This window comes from Galleria mellonella, unplaced genomic scaffold (genome assembly GCF_026898425.1).
Source record: "Galleria mellonella isolate WM207_F2 unplaced genomic scaffold, CSIRO_AGI_GalMel_v1 utg99, whole genome shotgun sequence".
In the NCBI taxonomy this organism is placed as follows: Eukaryota; Metazoa; Arthropoda; class Insecta; order Lepidoptera; family Pyralidae; genus Galleria; species Galleria mellonella.
Window position 1 is genome coordinate 3915830 of NW_026442184.1, and position 23009 is coordinate 3938838.

The following is a 23009-nucleotide window of genomic DNA, read 5'->3' on the forward strand; positions in this document are numbered from 1 at the left end:
CGTATGATACACTGTAGGAACTTCATACCGTGCTCTTGGGTTTGCCAAACGTCTACGTTATGTCTACAACTATAGAAGAATTGAAGAAAGAAGATTTCAAGAAACATATTCTAATTATTATTTAGTTTTAATTTAATTTAATTTAGGGTACATAATGAACGTAATTTTACAACTCTGAGATTTTTCTTCTATTTCTAATGTGATATTAACTTTTCTTCATACAACGCCATCTAACGGTCATAATTGTATTTATGATTCATAAAGTGTCTATCTTTAGTTTTTTTTTTGATGGATGAAAATGGTATGGTAACCCTGCCTGCGCTAACGGGATACGCTGGCGGAGCACCAGTGAAGGGTGATAGTTGAGAATGAAAACAGGTCAGTTAGCCCATCATGATGAATTCATCAGGAATTAGCCATGATAGTTTCCAGAGAGAACCGCGAGGATATCGACCTGGTTGGGTATATTGCTAGCAATGGGATTCTCAGTCTCCATTACTAACAATCCCTTTCGCCCGACCATCTTTAGTTACAAATAAAATAATTTCAAAGATGATCTCTTTCTCAAAAGAAAAGGGACAAAAAATCTTGAGCCTCTTCTACTAATATGGCGTTTGCAGCCGTGAACTTAGGTTGAGAGACTCAAAAAATTTCTGTCGTTTTTCGACATTTTTTTTTTTGCTGATACGTTCAGTGTCTCTTATCGAATGCAACTTTCAAATTATATTCTATTCTGTATAATCTAAAAACTTTTAAATGAATATACAAAATTATATGAACTGTGTCTCACCGATAGATCGATATATATATATATATATTAGATTATAACAGATTTTTTTTTATATACAACAGAATGGCAAACAAGCTGACGGTCCACCTGATGGAAAGTGGTAACCGTCGCCTATAGACATGAGCAGTACCATGGACATAACAGAGTATACTGTTTCGCCCACGATACCCCCCGTGCGTTGCCATTCCTGAGGACTCAGGTGTTATTCCTCTGTACCCAGTAAATTCACAAATACACAGGCGGATATATCCAACTTTATCATCATCATATCAGCCTTTCTCAGTTCACTGCTGAACATGACTCCCCCTTAGGGGATTTTACCAGTAGTTGCAACGCTTGGCAGACAGATTGGCAACTGCAATTATCCTTTGGAGATGTTTTAAAAGGGAAGCTGTTGCCCATCCCTCGTCCTTCCTTAGTTAATATATTCCATTTAGTTATATATATGTATTACTGTACAGATGCTTTCCTGGTTGAGCGTATTGGGAGACTGTGAACCTCACACAGTTGATTGAATAAATAAATATACTTACACGTGTAGGTAGGTGCTTAATTTAATAAATTATTAATAACATATTGACTCGTTATGCTAACCAGTAATTATCACACGTCCGTGTAAACATAGAAACAAGATAATTATTGTTTACTCTTTAGTTTATGTGTGGGTGTGGGTGTGCAAGTGTGTTTCATTTATTTACTAAATTAGTAATGTTGTAACGTCGGGTAAATAATTACGACCATAATAAAACTTTACTACTTAATATTATAAATGTAAAAGTGAATTTGTTTATCTCTAATTGCTTTAGCAGTTCGACCAATCGTAAAGATGATTGGACGACCCCGTACGGGCAAACGCTGTGTGGGACGACCCACCACTGGATGGAGTGAGGACCCCTGATACATGGTAGGGAGTCAGTGGTGCAGTGACTCAGGACCGTTCCTTATTTGTGGCAGTCTATAGGGGAGGCCTATGTTGAACAGTGGACAGTGTGGCCGCGGCATAGAATAGACCATTATTACTAGCAATTGGGCTTTTAAACTCAACAATTCCTTTCCCCCCAGCAATGTAGTGTTACATACTAAGTACTAATCATTCAGTCGTTGTACAAAATATGTGCTATAATAATGAAACACGACATTGTGTATCTTTAACCCTTCTTTGCATGATTTTTTTATTGATAAAATAATTCAAGGTTATATAATTCATGATCAAAATTAAAGGAAACATGGTTAAAAAAATAAATTTGACAGCTATGTTTTTTTTTCTGCAGTGAACATTAAAAAGGTATCCAGATACGATCAGTTTAAAGTGAACTTGATCTTTTATATAATTTTTGGGCATTTAATATTGTATAATATAATAATATATGATGGAAATTTCCATCATTATGCAAAAAAGGATTAAGAAGTATAAAACAAAGTCTCTCTCACTTCTTGTAAACCATGATAGTAATTTTGATATGCGTTTCATGGTGTTTACATGTTTTTTTTTTCTTTTACGGAAGATCAGTATATGTAATACCTACATCCTAATTAAAGTTTTATAAGAATAGAATGTTTTGTTTTATAATAGATTTCATCCATGTAAAACTGGAGTGCTAGTTTTATGCTAATTAAGTAAAAACTACTGCACTAAGAAAATAACGGCTATAAAAAAAAATAATACATTAATATTTATGTCGCTTTTAGCGATAAGGCCGCTCATTGTTTTCTCAGTGTCATCTTTTCTTGTAATTGTTTATCTACATATATATATATTAATACGTGAAGCAAAAACTTTATACCCTTATTTACGAAAATTGCGCCGACGGAGGAGTATGAAATTTGACACACTTATAGTTTATATAGAGGAGTGCAGAATACTATTATTCTTTTTTTAAATTATATATATATATATATATATATATATATATATATATATATATATATATATATATATATATATATATATATATATAATTATTAGATACTATTCTAAATACAAGACCACGATACGACTTGTTTTCTATAGATCTGAATTCTGGCCCATAAAAATGATGGATGAAAGACGACTTCATACAACTGAGATGTAAATGTTACGACGGATGTGTGAATAAGATTAAGAATGATTATATGAGACAGAGTTTGAAATTAGCACCAGTAATAGAGAAGTTGAGAAGTAGTCATTTGTATGTATGGGCACGTGATGCACAGGGAAGAAGAGAATGTGGTAAGAAAGATATTATGTATGAATATGGATAGTTATAAGTGCAAGGGAAGATCCAGAAAGAGATGGACTGTGTGAAAGATGACATGGCTAGAAAGAGAGCAACTAGTGAGATGACTGGAAATAGAGTTGAATGGATGGAGAAAACATTACGCCGACCCCAAATAGGTATAGAAAAAGACCTGTATGTAAGCATTAATTTAAAATGAAATAAATTGTATTATTAATATGTAAGATAAAAAGTGGTAGTTTATATATAAATGTGTGAAGTATACCTGTTTTGGACTCCCTATCAAAAATCAATCAAATGTAACTATTTTAGAAATACTTTATTTTTCAAAATGTGTGGGCTAACGTTGTCTAAGTGTATATACTTCAAATCAACAGGATTATTAATATTTGCCGAGATAAAGCGCTGTAATAGACAGACAGATTAACGGACAGATGGACAAAGTCGTACCATAATGCTGGAGCTACACTATAATGCCGATATCGGTTCGATCTCGGTCTGGTAAAATATTAATGCGTACAAAACAATAGGATCGACTTTGAGGCGTCGTTCCAATGAACCTATCTCTACAATTAAAGTTTCAATTTGATATCACAGCGAAATCTTTATTGTAAGGACCTATATGAAATAATTTACTATAGATAATGTTATTTAAAACTATATACTTGTAGTTTATGATGTCCATAAAATAGTAATTTCGAGAATTTATAAAATTAAAACATTAGATTAAGAGTCATATTGAGAGAAATGGTACTTCAAAATCGGCTCCAATGTGTATGTTCATACTACAGTCCAGTTCCGTTCCGTTTTAGTCACGTACAATCTTGAACTATTTCTACTGTTCTAACTGTACCATACCGAGATCAGACCGAGATCGAACCGAGACCGGCATTACGAGTACAGTGTGTACCCAGCCTAAACACTCCATTGTACCATTTTGATATGGAACGTTAAAAATAACTAAATACAAGTAATAACCATCCAAATATTGAAAAGTATTTTTAATTATATTGTTTCGATTATTTACTAAATACACTAACTAAAAAAAACAGATGATGAAATAGTAACCAGTAACCTAAATTCCGGTATTTTTATAAGAAAGTATTAAAGCTATAAAATGTACAAAAAATGACTCGTTACAGTCGTTTTTCACACAAATAATGTAAAAGATTATATACTTTACGCACGCAAGCGTATACGGGCAGAATACTTCTAGAGTAATTCTACGGTATGAAGACTTTTCAAGTTTGGAAAAACAAAAATAATTACGCTTCCAGAATATTTCCGAACTTTAAAAAACAAACTTGTGAAATGTTATTTCTGTTTGAGAAGGATGATAGTCATTTCTTATCTGTGATGTTTCGCACACGCGAAAGAATGATCAGAATCGGTTCAGAATTAATGAAAATATTGCATCACATAATCATAGTAAAGAAATAAAAGCCTTCTCTTTTAATATCTTACTAATATAATAAAATTGTAACTAGATGAGGTCTGTACGTGGAAGATATTTAAATAAAATTTATATGAGCTATAAAGCAACAGTAAACAAAACAACAATTTTCAGAAACTTCAATTTTCAGAAATTTTTGTCTGTCTGTCTGTTTGTCTGTATGTTTGTTCCGGCACCATATAAAAACTATTGCCACAGTAAACAAACTAACAATTTTTAGAAAGTTTTGTTTATCTGTCTGTCTGTATGTTTGTTCCGGCAACATATAAAAACTATTATGCAAAATTAGATACAGTTTTCACTGTTATGCTCCTGAAGGTGTAACTTAAAAACTGATGTGTTTTATTTTGATACGCCATCTAAAAGTGCAATATTTTATTAGTTTTCCCATTTCAGAAATCCACGCGTACAAAGTAAGGGGCAAAAACTAGTCATATTATAAAATGTTAAAAACTATAATATAATGAACGATTCGCTGTCTACAAATGAGATAAAAATTTTGGAGAAAACTATAAAAAATCATATTCTTATGGTAAAACCATAGAAACATCTACAATATCTATAAGTTACTAAGATCGCCTTTTGTACTTCTTGAGTATATATATATAAAACCGGTTCCCAAATTGAACAAGAAACTGTGATGAAAAACAACAATTAACGGTCACCCATCCAATTTGACAAGCCCAAAAGCGGTAAAATGTACAAACAGCTCATTAACAATTTTGATTTTTGATATTGACTCGATTAAATTAAAAACACAATTTTAAAGCAATAAACATGTAATTATACAAAGGTCGTCACTAATTAAAATTGTTTATGACAGCTTGTAACTAACGTCAAAAAAAATTTAACAAGAACACTTTGCAAACAAGAAGATTCAGTTCCACACAATTAAAAAGTGTGTTCCATAAAAAAACTGACTTTTGACAGTTCGACTGACACAATTGTGGGGCAAAACAGGATTTTTTTTTCGAAACCAGGCTACTGAACCGATTTTGATAAATTTTTTGTGAAACTGATCTATAAAAAAAAAAGAAATTTCCCAAATCTGTTTAGAACTAACGCTAACTGTGTTAGTTGTAAACCGATAAGTATAGTTCTAAGGTAGCAAACGTAAATAAATACAACCGAACTGAGTATCTCCTTTTTTTAGCTTCGTTAAAAAATAGAGACGTTAGTTGCGGCAAAATCAGTTATTAAGATTTAAAAACCATACTACTAAATTGATTTTGGTGGAATTTCTATGGCACTAACCTTAACCATTCAAATTAAAAAAAAATCGTTTAAAAAATTATACTAATAATTTGACTCATTTAGAAATATGGTATGGAAAACAAAAAAAAAATTGCTATAATTGAAAGATAATATATAATTTAAAAACTATGAATAGTAAATAGATGAAAAATTGTAAAAAAGCAAAAACTAAAAAAATAAAATGCATTTAACACCTTAGACCACAGACATAAGTAGTAGGCACAATTACTAGGATAGTACTACTACTATATATAGTATCTTCTATGGTACTATTAAAAGAATCTTTATAATAATATAAGCTAATACTTTGTTGCCATGTCGTAAACATTTTGTTTTTTAAAGTGACGCTAGATGTCGTTAAACAAATATGTCTCTATGGAAGTTTTTAAAAACGGTCAAAAATACATTTTGAATATAAACCGTAGATAAAAAGCTCTAAAAGAACTGTATAATAATTATAACTAGCTTTATATGTTAATTGACCAGGATAAAAAATAATCTTTGCCCTTCACCCCATACAGTACCTGTATAACAAATATTTGTCAAGCTGTTAAAGCTTCAAGAGGTAATAAACAAACTCAAACAAACACTAATATATGGGCATAAACAAATATACATAAATAAATAATAAAAGAATATTTATAAATTGAGTGACAGTAAAGTTGGGCCCAGCAAACGATGGAAAATTCTATTCAGAACTTCCTCGTTTTGACGTCTCATTCGAATTAGGTTTACCGCGTCGCCACTGACCGGTTCACATGCGAATTTGAACAGAAATAGACGAATAACAAGCGTATTTTTAATTAGCATACAGATGGGTTACACTTGGACCGTTTTAATATTTAAAATTCTATTTAAATATGATAATTGCCGGACCTGTGTTTTAACTTGTAGACCATTTTAAATAAAGCCGCTCGCTAGATCATATATCTCTAGATAGAGTATCTGAATACAAACGCTTTGCTTTGGCAAATCAACAGTTTAATGTTTTTGTTTTTGTGTAACTGAATAAGAATAATGGAATGTATAATTAATTAAATAAAATGTAGGAAACGTGTATGTGGGAGAAATGTATATTGTATGGTTAAGATGTAAATGAAAAACAATACGAAATTCTCATGTTTATATTTAATAGAAAAGGTTAAACAAAGCATAATTATTCGTAATTGCTTATCTTTACCGAACTATTTTGATCGATAATTCGGTAAAGATAAGCATTTACTTATTACTTTGATCGGTATCGGAGAATAGGCTTGAAATCTGTAATCAATATCAGAATCATTAAAAGTGATCACCATTCTGATTAATACAACCATAATGTCAAATAAATATTATTATTATTATTTTTAATACTAATATATCAATTTATTATACAATATATACATTGATATGTTACATAATTTTTCTCATGTAAACATATTACGATCAAGAAATTAGTTTGTATATCAGTTTGAAAGGTCCACGTGATCAGGGGAATTTTCATTCGAATTACTGGCAACACAAAGAAAAGATTATTATTCTGGAGCGTATTTGACACTCGACGCTCCATCTTCACTTATTTAATCCACGCCGCTAGTGATAGGCATAATACATAGTTAGTAATAATAAAATTAAGGATGTATCTGATTATACACATTCCAACCTGTAATATTATAGAAATGTAGTCGCATATGTACATGTTTTATGTTAATACCGCAAGTCGACGAACTATTTTTCTAGGAAATTAATTCATTGTGTTAATAGTGATTATAATAATGATTACAGTAGGCAATAAAAATAGTTAAAAACTAACACATTCCAGTGAGTGGCATTGACACGTAAACGGAAAATGTTAAATAATTGCAATATCGTTATATACCATACGTTTCTTTTGTTAAATAACGTAAATGTAATTTTATTATTATTATTATTATATTAGCTATAAACTGTCCACTGCTGAGCATAAGTCTCTACCATAAGGGGGTAGTTGCCATCTTGACAGGCGGGTTGATATCCGCAGTATATTTTTTAAATCACAAAGGTGGCAAACATGTAGTAATGTGAGAAATGGCAATGCATGGGGTGTATCATGGCGAAACAGTATGTGTGTGTACTGTTATGTCCATGGTACTGCTCATGTCTATAGGCGACGGTTACCACTTTCCATCAGGTGGGCCCGTCAGCTTGTTCGCCATTCTAAGTCGTATAAAAAAAATAAATAAAAAAAAAACATTAAAGTCGACTAAGAGAGGGCGTGGGATGGGCAGCAATGTCTCCCTTAAAACATATCTAAAGCATAACTGCGGTTGCCAATTCACTTGCCAAGCGTAGCAACTACTGGCAAAACCCTCCAAGGGGGAGGCGTATGTTCAGCAGTGGACAGTTAAAGGCTGATATGATGATGGTGATGAAAAAATAAATAAATAACTTCAACCTATATTCACTATTACTAGCGGATGAAGCAAAGTCAACGAGTATAGAAGAGTTTACGACAGTTTCTCTACGTTCTCTCTCTACCTTCTAGTTAAACTTTATTACAGTGTTAAAATGGTTCTGTTTGTTTGTATGATTACGTAATAAACGCTGTTATTCCTTTTACCGTATTGTTAATAAAGTATTTAACTAGTATACGTTACTTATAATCGTATATTTTATTTCTCTCGCAACAAAGGTTAGAATTAAATTTATATTATATAAACAATCTAAATTAGAAAATAGGATATTTGGTTTTTGCGAGAGATTGAGTTTTATACTAGGTTACAGAATCACCAAGACCTCATCCTGTTTATTTTCTGAAACATTTATTTATTTATATGCTTTTGTGCATTCTCTTATAGTATGGATTTTTTTTAATCTTTATTTTATCGTTGCCTTAATATGTACAGTAAGGATTTTTGGACCATGGACATAACAGAGTATACTGTTTCGCCCATGATACCCCCCCATGCGTTGCCATTCCTGAGGACTCAGGTGTTATTCCTCTGTACCCAGTAAATTCACGCCATATCCCACCTTTCAAACCAAAACTCAGACATGCAAACACAACTGCTTCACGGTTGAAACACGAATGGGACAGAGGTACCCAAGCAATCGACTTTTGTAAGAGAACTGTGTATTTTTGTATTAAATAAAAATGAATAAAATATAAACTGCGACATCACCTCTTTATATTTTTAAAATGTAACCGAGGCGACTAGAGAAACAAAGCATAAATACATCCGTGCATGACATGGATATAATGAATTGGATATAATATAATAATAAAATACTTATCCTAAGCCGCCGAGTCATCGTGGTAATCCTTACTAATATTACAAATGTGAAAATGAGTTTGTTTGTATATTGTCTCTCAGCGCCTTAAAGATTTAACTGATCACTTTGATATTTTTTACACACATAGTATATGGGATGGAGAAGGACATAGGCACCTTTTTATTACGGCCAATGAACATATCTTGGCCATACAAATATGTATAATCAATGTTAATTTATATAATGTTTGTTGATTTATATTTATATATATATAAATCCTACTCCTAAGAGGGCCTACAACTACAACTGAAAGTGGGAGATTAATACTTGTTAAGACGAATAAGGCTAGTTAATAAACCTAACCACCTAACTTGAACTTTATAATAAAATATATTTTTGGTTTAATATTTTTATTTTTTTGATATATATTTTCTACTTTTTTAACCGACATCAAAAGAAGTGTATTCTTAACTTATTAATTTAAATTGTGGAATGATTATAGACAATAGAAAAGGCAAAATGCTGGACCGCCTTACACAAAATGACGACTTTTTTAAAGAGCGTACTAGAAGGAAAAATAGAGGGCAAAAGAGGAAGGGGAAAACCGAGAAATAACTATATGGGACAGATAAAGGAAACACTAGGTATAATGTCATATAGGGAGGTCAAAGATAAGGCCTGGAATAGAGCTGGCTGGAAGAGAATACATGAATGCCCCGACAAGAGCAAACTCTTAAATGGGAAAAAGGATCGATCCCATATTAGTTCGGTCAATATTTGAAATGTCTTTAAAAAAATCTCATTCGATTTGAAAATATACAAAAGACGACATTTTTATTATTCCCTTTTAGAGAAGGGTCATAAATATTATTGGTATACCATTGTATATTTTATAGACCCGCCTAGGGAACCCTAAAACTACCAAAGACCAAAACTGGTCAGGTTCAACGTTCTCCACTCATTAGTTTTTGATCACACCCATAACAAAACCATAAGGTCGTATCCTTTTCACGAGAGCCGACCAAAAATACTTCGAATAGTCAAGGGGCTACGGTACACTTTAATTTGTACGCAGACGAGAATTTTTTTGTTACAAGCGTACTACAACTGGTTTTCTACTTTTAGACGGTTAAAATGATAAAATTCCTCGGTCGGGTATAGCTATAGATTAGGAAATACCTTCTAACTTGCGTTGAAATGTTTATAGAGTTAAAGCCGGTTTTTGTGACCATTGCATGTCGATAATTTCGTTTAGTTTAGATATACAGATTTGTAGAAAACTCATTCTTACAGTTTTGTATTTGAGTGTCAAATTAATTAATTAGTTTTTAATTTTCAATCTACGACAAGAAATACATTTAAAACTAAACATTACAATGTAAAACGTCATTGATAGTGAAGGTGGAATCTATTTAGTTGCATATATAAAAGATCAAACATGATTTGAACTTATATTAGGCGAGTATATGTATACACATCTTAAAAGAAGAAAAGTGATTGCTAATTTTGCTCAATAAAAAGAAAAAAAAAATTAAAACTATTTATTTTATATTTTTCTTCATAGTAAATGTTAAGATTCCCAAATAATACTTATTAGGTTTAAAAATTACATATCTATTGTTTTCCTATTTATCATATCATCCGTTAACTGTCCACTGTTAAACATAGGCCTCCCTCTATTGGGGGCTTTAACTTGTATTTGCCATGCTTGGCAGATGAGTTGGCAACCGCTGTTAGGCTTTTGGTGATGATAAGAGGGATGGTCCTTCCCACACCTTGACTATTAAGTTTCCTTAATCCCTTCTTACGACACCCTCGTCAAGTTTTGCCAGTAGTTGTCAAATTTTACCAGTTACTTGGTGACAAGCGTGGCAACTACTGGCTAAAGCCCTCTTGTATGAGAGGTCATTTAGCAGTGGACAATTAATAACTGATATGATGATGATGATGATGATATCAATTTATCTTTTTAAGGAACGGAATTAAAAAAAAGATCTAAGTTTACGTTTACTATAATAATGTTCTACCAGAGAGAAACTTTGTACAAAAGTCGTTTGCTTGGATATCTCTGTCTCATTCGTGTTTCAACCGTAAAGCAGTCGTGTTTGTACGGCTGTGTTTCGGTTTGAAAGGTGGGATATGGCGTGAATTTACAGGGTACAGAGGAATAACATCTAAGTCCTCAGGAATTGCAACGCATGGGGGGTATCATGAGCGAAACAGTATACTCTGTTATGTCCAACATGTTGACGGTTACCACTTTCCATCAGGTGGGCTGTCAGCTTGTTTGCCATCCTAAGTCTTATCTTATCCTAAGTCATGCTATTGCTTGTCTCCATCTCATCTAAAATCTTCTTCGATTGAAGTAGATGTAACACTGACTCTTATATTATGAATAATAAAGTATATTGATGAATCTAATTCATAAAGCTGAAGGTCCTTCAAGAAGCATAGACAAAAATGTGAAAAAAAATTTTAACTCGCCATATATAGTAACGCTGATAAGAAACTTAATTAATCCAAATGACTGCGTGAGGCTCGCCCCCCTGCCACGTTGGATTCTAATATGTTTGCTAAAATGTGGGCAAGTCGAGTATTATGCTCGTTATAATAGTAAGAAACGATGAATATTAGATAATGTCGAGTAGTTTAGATTTACAAGTATCAAGACTAAATATTTTAGAAGAGTACAAATGAAAAAATTTAATACTAGCTGAAACCTTTTTTTTTAACGTCTGGAAAATGCTTTATTCAGACTCATACACCTTGTTGGAGGTGATTGGGTACTGTGGGAATCCCCCCTTAAGGTGGGGGTGTACCCACCAAAAACCAGACGATATACCCTCGAGGTGTCATATGCCAGAGACATGGGTTCGCTTTTGCACTCACCACATCTCCGACGGCATACTACCTGAAACCTGAATTCTTACTAATGTTGTCTATATGAAAGTGAGTTTGTTTGTTACCTCTTAGCGTTTTAATTTTTAAATTAAATATACCTACACATACTATTTGGAATGGAAATGGACTAAGGTACGATATATCCAGGTCCATAAATATACGAGTATCTTGATCATTGTGTATCGGATATCGCGTATAAAAACTAGTTTAAACAGGCATAATTTTAATATAGTATATATTCTTTGTACCGAATCATTAGTATAACACACGTACGATGGTAGCCTTATCATCATCTTAAACAGATTTTCCATTATAATATACTTATACCCGTGTAAGGTAACAGTTTGAAAAGCTTGTTAGTACAAATTAACATACCAATCAGAATTAATTCAATAATAGCCCTCACTCGAACTAGTTTCCATGGTAGGAAAGTGCTGTACCCCAATCGTGGGATTATCTGTGTATGCTATATAATTGCTTAATAAAATCTAACCCTAATATTATAAATGCAAAAACGAGTTTGTATATTTGTTATCTCTCGGCACCTAAACGACTCAACCAATCATAATAAAATTTGATATACAAGTACTATTTAGGGCGAAGGACATAAGTCATTTATCCTAGTCAATCACCAGGGGGTCCACCATGAAATGAAATTCCGAATTTTTCGACTCAATTTCGTATTTTTGTTCATACGGAAATCGGCTCAATAATTGGAGCTTAATATCTTGCTCATCATAAATTCTACCATGGTAGTCAAAATAGAAATATCCTTCATATTTGAACCTCTATAATATTTAAACGGTATGTATTATGTATTTTTAACATCAAATTTGAATTTTGTTCGGCTCCGAAATTTCAGAAAGTGTTTCATGGTAGCCTCCAGATCTCAGTCACGTAGACGAAATTTCAAAAGCTAGTTCTACATACTGATATAATTAAAACAAATTCTCTGACCAACGACGCATTTAATGGCACTTATCACATTATACATTATATTAATACATTTAACTCTTCACTTCTGCGTAATAAGTGTCGCTTAAATCGTTTGTATATTTCTGAAAATTTTATTATGATACGTTTGTTCATCGGCATCTAAAAAGTAAGAGTGGAAAAAGTATAACATATTGCAGTAGAAATTTTAAAAATATTTATCGAACTTAATTACAAGCAAAGCGCAATAACACATTGATCACATTAACGTAAAATTATATTAATAAGTCGACTCAAAGATCATATCGTTACGTACAAACCATGATAACTATATTCGAATACTGTATGATAAATTAGATTTCGATCGTTTCAATCGTTTAATTACTTTGCAATACATACATAAAAATGATATTGATATTCGTAAAATACATTCCATCTCTTAGACTATACGACAAGGCGCAGGATACTGGGAGTAAACAGATACCATTTTGGGAGGTTTTCTACCGCAGGCTGGTATTAATTCACACATTGGCTCGTGAATGCAGTTTGGAATAGCATCATATGGAAAATAACTTTCATTCATGAGCCGACCAAGACATTTGGGTATCATAATACACGGCGGGACATGTCGACATATCATCTTCGTTCTAGGCTTAACTTGAGTACCTATATTGTCCTTTGCAGTCAATATGAGATACTTGTTCCTACATAAAGGTACTTCCATGCATTTAGGTGTATGCTCACATGATCTAACATAAATTTTCTCGTTATTTAACAAACATTCAGGTATTTTTTGACACATAGGTACGTGAATACAAGAGTTCTCAAGTTTTGGATCGTATTTAGCTTTGTAGCAACGCCTCACGATCTCACAAGGAGGTTTGTGGTTACAAATACTTTGTGTCACTTTCTCAGTTTTCTCCTCTATCTGATACTGTCGCTGTTCAGCTAATGGGTATTGAGCCGATTGATTGCTGTTTCTTTTCAGACTTTTAAATCTCTGACACAGTTTGTAGAAACTAGGCTTTATTTCTTGAGTCATAGACCAGGCCGGTACTGTTTGTACATTATGCGAAGATAAATTAAAACAACCGTTAATTAAAATACACGGTGGATTATGGATACAAAGGATTTCGCCATTATATTTGTTAGCTAATTCTTGAGTAATTTTATCGTGTGGTTCTTGACATGGTCTATTTACATCGTCTGCTGGAGGTATCAATGATGACGTAAAATCTTTAGGTATTTTTAGAGCTATTTTCTTTTGTAAACATTTACATTGGACAGTTTTCGATTTAATATCTTCCTTGTCTTTCGAAGATGATAAACGAGAAATTTCTGGCGGATTTTCATCACGTAGTTTGTCAAAAATATCTTGTTCTGTATTAGTGTTACAAGTACATGATCTATCAGATGTACCTTTATCACATTTTGTACAACAATATGTAGTCGCGTTTTTAGTCTGTACGTTATACTGTGAACATTGTGAACTAATATTATTATCGTAAGGTGTCTTATTGCTATCTGTTTTATGTATATGATAACGTTTGCTTATTTTGTCAAAGACATATTCCCAAAATGCAGATGAATTTGAAATCGCGATACTCTGACTAGGGCTCCCGACACAATCACTCCCTGTCGCTGTACTTTGATAATTTTCTGGTGTTGACAATACTTGGTATCCATATTTGGACGAACATGGCTCATTTTCCTCGAGGGAATAGTTTTTAGACTGAGTTTTTAATTCTTCTTTCACTATATTGCATTGAGTTTTAAAAGATTTTCCTCTTGTAGGAATAATTTGACGACGTTCATTTTCAAGTGATGTAAGACTAAAACTGGTGTTAGAATGTACATTTCTAGTAACTTTAACTGTACCTTGCGGAATTCTAGTCTGAAAAAATCTTTTTTTATAATAAGGGACAGTACTTGTATCATATTCTTTACATCCCTCGGCGATATACACTGGTTGGACTAAATAACTTTGATGGGTTTTATTGTATTTCCTCAATTGTTTGTGTTTGCAAAAAGTACAATATACTTGACAACTGTTATCTCTGTATGTGTTTTTGGTGCGGTTTTCCGTGTTCGTATGTTTCGAGCTATTATTAGTACGAGTGAAGATATTGGACAAGCACAGTATTAGTTTGTGCCGCATCAGTGAACATTTTGATTTCGTTTGTTTTATTTCTTTGCAATTCATTTGATCACCTCTGTTATTTGTCGAAATATTTCCACTGTAATCATTGTGATTATTTCTTCTATTCGCCTTTAATTTAGTTTCATTAATTTCAGTTGTGTCATTAATACTCGCGTAATGTTGCTGTCTCCACATATAATCATCGTTATCATTTCTATATAATTTATTGTATTCATGCCCAGGATTAGCACTTCGATGAATAATGTTATCTTCCATTTTATACCATTTCTTAAGCAATGTTTCATGTAATTTAGTACAGTCTCTTCTAGAGTTTACAAGTTTACCAGGTTCATCGAACTCCGAACTGTCCGAATGTTCTTCAATGCAGCCGGGGTCATATGTCATTAGAAATGCGGCAGGATTATAATTCATTTCGAGGCTAACTGCCTAACAACTCGTCTTCCTTAGATGGCATCGTTTTTATGGTTTCCACGAAAATTACGGTGTTCTTAGTCGCATCTTTTTAATTTAGAATAATGATTTTTTTTATTATGTCCGTCAGTCAATGAGATGTCAAATTTGATTTATGTCACATTGTCACAAATAGATAAGTTCTTAAATCTCTAATTATTAACCTTCTTTTGAAAATATTGTAAAATTGTGACGTATATTTAGCTCTATGTATTATACATATACTCTAAATTGATTTCAATAGATATTTCCAATATTATTAATCAAGTTAAAATTCAATTAAAGTCATTGTACCAGAGAGAGACTTCGTACAAAAAAAACATGTCTATTTGGGTATCTCTGTCTCACTCGTTTTTCTTTCTTCACTTCAAAATTTTCAATATTCTATCACTGCAGTAGCTATGCTTACCTTTTTTTTTCAGTTTAAATGTTGGTAAATTACTGGACACGCAGGAATTTTTTATGCAACTTAGAATGGTAAACAAGCTGACGAGCAACCTGATGCAAAACGGTAACTGTCGCCTATAGATATGAACAGTACCATGGACATAATAGAGTATACTGTTTCGCCCATGATATCCCCCATGTGTTGCCATTCTTGAGGACTCAGATGTTATTCCTCTGTATCCTCTAAATTCTCTGCCATATATAATTATAGTACCGTAGTCCTCTGATATAGCAACACATGTGTGGTATATCACCATAGTGTATGTGTGTGTGTGTAGTGGTGTGTCATGTCAAGAAGTGATAGTTACCACTTTCTAAGAAATGACTTGTTTGCCATTCTAAGTAGCATAAAAAAATCAACACGTCCAGTATAGATTATTTTAATTGTAGACTGATAATACTTTTTAATTGTAATGATGATGACAATGATAACGATGATGATGACCTGTAACAAACAGATCAACAGATTAATTTTTCCATTAATAATATTCGACTATTTATATTGATACTTCAGTAAGTCAAATGACAGATGGATAAGTAGGGACGATCGTTTTGATACGAAACATTTGCAGCGGGCCACAGTGTAACGTTCTAAAACAAAGCTCCATTATTATTATTTATAGATATTAAATGCTGAATTAATATGCAGAGGTGATACGTCATGGTGGCACCGTTGCGCATTGGACTCAAGGGGCTGTGTATCGCGACGCACAGGGGTTGATCGTTTAAATTTTTTATTTTAGTTTTCATAAAGCTGACCTAATAATCATTGTTTTTCCCCCTATAGGTTACTTATCGAATCAAAAATTATCACTAATTGGAGAAAACTATATACATTTACAAAATTTCATTAAAATCCGTTGTTTGTTGTAGAGAACAACAAAGAGTTTTCGTTCATTCATTCATTCATTCATTCATTCATTCAGTCTGTTGAGCAGTTTCAGAGATTAGCGTGACACAGTTTTTAGATATTGAGATTATTTGTTAAATAAAGACTAAATCTTTAATAATTGCTAATGAACTATTTATGAGTCTAATTAAACCCCTATAATTTGCGAATATGTATAGATTTATTATTTCGTTGTCGTATTATTATTCTTGTCGACTATGTTATTTTTCCCCAATTTGTTGTATATAAAATCTGTGAACTGTAAAACTTGTTTGTATGCTTATAGTAATTTATAATAGATTTGTATAATATTTTACATTTAAAAGGTGGTCCAATAACAGTAAAAATTTATATTTTTAGTTTATAAAGTATGCTATAATTACTATGTATATTATTTCATGAATATAATAATAAATAATAATTTAGGTGTAAGTGTTAAGAAGTGATTACAAATTTAGAACAATCCTATGTTATATTCTTTATAAATAACTTATAATAAAAGTGTTTTAATGTTTCAAATTTATTATTGATATATTTGCGAAGTGGTACAAATAGATACTAAAGTAAAAACCTTGTTTCACAAGGTTAACAAGACCTGACGAGCCTAGAGTTGCAGGTGTTCATGGCCTATACGCAATTTGTGGTGTATAACACCATCAGATAGGTTACATCGTTTGTCATGTCCATAGTATAAAAATACATTTAAATATATTTATTTTTTATGACATCTATAACAGAAATTTTAATGTTCAGTTTAACGACTATCTAAATCTTATATCTTGGTACTTCATTTTATTTTAGTGTCAAGTATTATTCGATAAAGAAACCATGTCACTCATATAAATATATTTATAAAATTCAACACGTACATACCTATTTACATATCAGGTTCATCACGAAGTAGGTAGAGATTACTATAGTAGGAATTTACTTTGTAATTGTTATATTTTTTCTGATTAATTAAAAGATGACTTGAATACTTATCGGATAATAATATATACAAATACAAATGTGCTAAAATATTTATTTTCTCAATTGAAAAAAAAAATATCCTATGCAAAACGTAGGAATATGGACTACTACGTTTACTACAACAGCAGTAGTCTACAAATATCTATGACTGCTCCATCAAGAATTACAATCAAGAATGTATGTTTTTTTTTAATAATCAACTTGATTATTACATCGAACTTTTTGTAAATATAAATGAACCGAATAATTGACTAATTGGTTTCGCTGAGGATTCGTTAAGGTCTATTAAGTTCCTTCAAATATATTCCTAAATATTTTGTATCATTTTTATTATTCAACTTAACTTTACATTATAAATATATACTTAGTAATAAATACAAATTCTTGTATCCCAATTTAGACAAAACAGTTGACCTGTTTTTTGTAAAGCATTTATATTTTAGACATGGAGACCATCATATAATCTACCCCTCTTATTTATACAAACTAAAACGTCCTACAAGCCTATTTTAATTATTAATGCTTTGTCACTGTCTTTCAAATTGAGAAACTAATGTAAAAGAAAAGGACAAAATACTTGTATAGTTAAAATAGGTTTTTAAAAGGTTTGTTGTTTTTATACAATAAATAAGGGAGTAAGATAATAATTAAAAGGACTATCTACCAGTTCTTCTGGGTGAAAGTATCAAGATTAGTGAATCGCAGTACAGAACTATAAGTAACGCGTCACACTGTAAAATAATAGGAGCAGAATGAAAAAATTGAACCGAGGTGAATGCCGGAGCACGTAGGTGCGTTTTAGAAATAATGAATCGGCCGAAAGGGTTCAGAATTTTAATGTAATGGGGGTGCAACCCTCCGTAATCATAGGTGATCTACGCCGGCCGTCTTTGTCCTTTTTTTTTTATTCTAAATCCAACAGCTATTAAGTTTCGGCCAGTGGTTTCGTCCTGATATTTCTTTGTTGCATTAACATTCAAAAACTTACTTTAATTACTTATCTTTTTTTTTTTTGTATAAACGACTTCATTTAAAAGGGTCAATTCCTCTTTTTGAGTATAATTTAATCTATAACATTGCAAAATCTAAATTTTGATAATAGTTCTTGTATTCGACAGAGTTGTCTCCTGTATACCTATGTATGTATTATATTAAAATAAAATAGGACAAAATAATGAAAATATGTCTATAAAAATGCTTAAATCTAAGTTTGCTTGAATAAAAATATTTCTTCTTTCTTCTTGTCTATTATATTTATAATTATTTAGTAGCTTAATATTAAAATTATTATTTTTACAAATTTATTTTAAGCGATACATTACGAATATTTTTACAATTTTTCATTTATTTTGAAAATAATTGATAAATTTATGTACTTAAACATTTAATAATAAATATGATTAAGCGATATATCTACATTTATATCTTTTACGATGAATTATATCTTATATGACGATGATAATATCTTTTACTATGCGTTTTATAATAGACTCGCAAAATCTACAAAATTAAAATATAAAAAGTATAAAAATCATAAAATATTATAAAACTGAAACTTGTCCATACTTTTTTCTATATACACTTTAAAAATATATTCTTTCATTAATTTTATTTTATAGTAAAAAATATTGACAACAACATTTCGGAGAGCCACGTGCAAACGTATTAAAAATGAAGTACAGTTTAAACAATTCAGCTTTTTTGGTCCCCTGCAATGATCCCCGTTGTCCTCCAAAACAGATCTTGCAAGATTATAACGTGCCGATCAGTTATGGAAAAATTAACTTTATCGCCTATGTAATAAGTGTTATTTTGCTATAGTAAAATCAGCTATTATTATAGAAATTTATATAACTACTCTGGAAAGTGTCTACAATAATATAAACAAAAAGAAACACCACTAAGATAACAGAAGATTCGTTTGTACTAAAATAACTAGCGAAAAATAATTAGTTTTATTACAAACCTAATCGTTCATCTATAAAAAAATAACATATAAGTACTGGCGACTATATTTTAAGAAAATTAGAACCGCATTAAAAATACAATTCGAATTTGGAACGTCGAAACGTCAATCGTGAATTAAATTTGATTGGTCGGATCCCAGGGGGCACTGAGAAACGAGGGAAATCAGGGGAAAATAAAACTTTTATTACGTCATATGTGTTCTACGACCAAATCAAGTTGAGCTTGCGCGCCCTAGTTGTTAAGTAGGAATGTGAACCGTTTTTTCTTGCACTAGGGGTTATTTTATGTTGGTTATTTGTTGGGACGTGCAGGGTAACCAATCATGAGTCGATGTCGCGATTGATTGGCAAAAAGGGCGATTTGCGAATGCTCCCGTACCTACGTGGGGGCGCGATCCGATAATTTTTGGCATGTGCGCCATGTGGGTGGGACTTGTGGCGAATATGTAGGTTTTAACATAGAAAAAAAAAGTATTATTTTTTTATCTATGGTTTTAACTTGTTACTTTTTTAATTTTATTAATCAGCTATGGAAACAATACTATGAATTTATATAACTTTTTTAATGGTTTAGAATGGAATGGTAACCCCGCCTGCGCTATCTGTATACACTTTGGTGGCACCAGTGAGAGATAATAGGTAAGAATGAAAGCAGATCAGTCCATCGTGATGAATTGCACAAGAATAAAATTCTTACGGACGAACGGAGGGGCAAAGTCGCATCATAAGAGTTCCTTTGTACATTCTGAGTACGGAACCTTTAAAAGCACTAGAATACTAGAATCTTACTTGTTACGTATATCGTGTTATGTTACAGTAATATTCAATATTTGTAATAAAACATTAGTCTTTTTCACATCACTATTTATAAAAATGGCGGCCGTCACCGCAGCACCTACGCAACTTAAGCGTTGTTTACACGGGCTACCGTTAGTAAATAAATAAGAACTTGTGGGCGCCTTTCACAATTCAAATGTCACTCCAATCCCACTTTCCCACGAGTGATACTGTGGCCGTAAAACTGGAATGTAGTGAATTATGGATTCGTATTTTTTCAAGTGTAAATCGTAAAGCACATATACTTTTAAATAGTATTATTATGAAGGAACTATAATTTTATTGGATAAGATTGAGAATTTTTAGAACAAAAGTAAGAATATGTTTTTGTGCTTGTTGATATTTAAAATATGAACAAACGTGAGATGATCCGTTATAATATTTTAAAATGTAAAAAATGCATCGTATAACCACAAGAGTAAAAAAGTCTTTTATAATTTAAAAATGGACTTAAAGTACCGCATTTTTTATTTAGTAAAAACAAAATCCATGCTTTAAATATTAATTGATCTAAAAGCTTGTTCTTACTTTACACTAAAAGATAACATTAATTTAAAAAAAAAGGGTATAATTTTATTTTTATTACCTACTAGCTTTTACCCGCGACTTCTTCCACATGACTGAGATATGTTTACTGACCAAAATAAAAAGTAGCCTATAACCTTATCTATCCAATATAAACGTACGTACGTGCGTGTAAACCAAATTTCATAGCGATTGGATAAGCTGTTAAAACGCTATATGGTGACAGTAACGAACAAATAAACAATCTCACTTTCACATTTATAATAATAGTAAGGATATTAAAATGTTTTGAAATATAAATAAATAAATATGAAGACCTATAGTAGATAGGCATAGTCTAAAGATCTTACACTGCAGTATAGTATTGTCAAATAATTCCCACGAATTATTATTATCTCTAAATTCGAAATGTTGCGATACTGGTAATCTTAAGTTTAGAATACGCTACTACATTATTGATGACCGAAATCTATGTATAGTAAGGTTTTGCATATCAATGTAATAACATGAATTGTGCTATGCATATAAATAAATAAATCGATTGCGAAAGTAAATTTTTTTACACAATAGAACGATTTGAGTCGCAAAATTTCTCACGTCCCGTGCGGCGTATGCAAATCGCAACATCTCAGTTCCCAATGTGAACGAGGCCGGTAGCTCAGATATTCAAATATGGAACACAATGTTTCTTTTAAAAATAAATTTGCATTTTTAACAAAAGTATTGTGAGAGTCGTCAGGGCTACTAAATTTACGGTAAATCTACATTGCAACATTTTTATACAGTTATACTTAGTACTATAAATACAGTAAAGTGTGTGGTAAAAACTTGTACAAAACCACTGATAATGAACAATAGACGCTTTTGTACGTAAAATTGTTATTAGTAATTCAAATGGTAAATATCTGAATTTGATTTTGATTTTTACACGTCACGTGACTAACAATCTTGTAAACTATACGAGTATAGAAGTGTTTAACTTTTTAGTTTTTTTCTTAATATGTTAAAATTGGAGAAAGGGGGAATAAGGACTCTGTTAGGTGGACCTACACGTCATCGCTCCTATAAGACGTCTTGTTAGAAAATTCGACAAGATAGGTCAAATGGCCTAACTGCAGGTTCCTCCGCTAGCGTAAATCTGTAGCATTGGACGTCAATAATCAACCCTACTAGGTCAACCTCCATGCGGTTGGTTCCCTGGAAACTATTGTAGTTCTTGTAAAATTCAACAGGATGGGCTAACGGGCCTGCTGCCAGCCTCATTTATCATCTCTCACTAGAGCTCCGCCATTTTCATTCCATTAAAAAAAAATAGGGCCGGACACAGATACTATTCCATTTTCATTGTAAAAAAGAATAAAAAAAAATTATTTTAAATCTACATACAGAAATATGTTCTTTTTTCAAATACGTCACATTGTTGTACTCTTGAATTTGTTTTATAAAAGACCCAATAAAATTAATCGTAATTTTACGATATACCGTAAGTATTTTGAAATACGAAATTATTTTTTCTAACTTTATTCCCTTCATTAATCGTAAATCTTAACATGGCTATATAATTTAAATCTTAATGCTTAGTAAAATTCAAAAAGTTGATGGGAACCAATAAAACTAGATAGGAACCGGTTAAAACCGGTATACACACGGTATTGTGATGGGCGCAACTTACGGTAAAGTAATAAAAGGCGATTAAGCTCCGACTTAGTATTTGGTACACGAGCTTTATGGCGTTCTCTTATAATAATAAATTATTTATATGCATAAATAACTATGTGGCTATGTAATTAAAGTAGTATGCGAGCCCAGGACTAGAAATAAAAATTTATAGGAGATTATGTCTAGACTAGCTTCTAACTATCACTTGGTCTGCGTAGAACTAGTTAATGTTTTGGTAATTATTTAAAAAAGTAATATATATTATCAAAAGTATCAGAAGAATTCAAAAAATAATAGGAAACAAATTTTCGAGGCAAATTTTCT

The 23009-nt window shown here is 31.7% G+C and overlaps 1 protein-coding gene across 1 annotated transcript; it reads right to left on the reverse strand.

Annotated features, from left to right (window-relative positions):
• Positions 1–13030: 13030 nt before the first annotated feature.
• On the reverse strand, positions 13031–15350 carry LOC116413453 (uncharacterized). The gene has a single exon (XM_031912814.2). It carries the CDS (start codon positions 15348–15350, stop codon positions 13218–13220), a length of 2133 nt encoding a protein of 710 aa, XP_031768674.2. The 3' UTR covers positions 13031–13217.
• Positions 15351–23009: the final 7659 nt, after the last annotated feature.

Excerpts from the sequence above, each read along its gene's own strand:
- LOC116413453 (XM_031912814.2), bottom strand. The coding sequence starts at position 15,350 with ATGAATTATAATCCTGCCGCATTTCTAATGACATATGACCCCGGCTGC.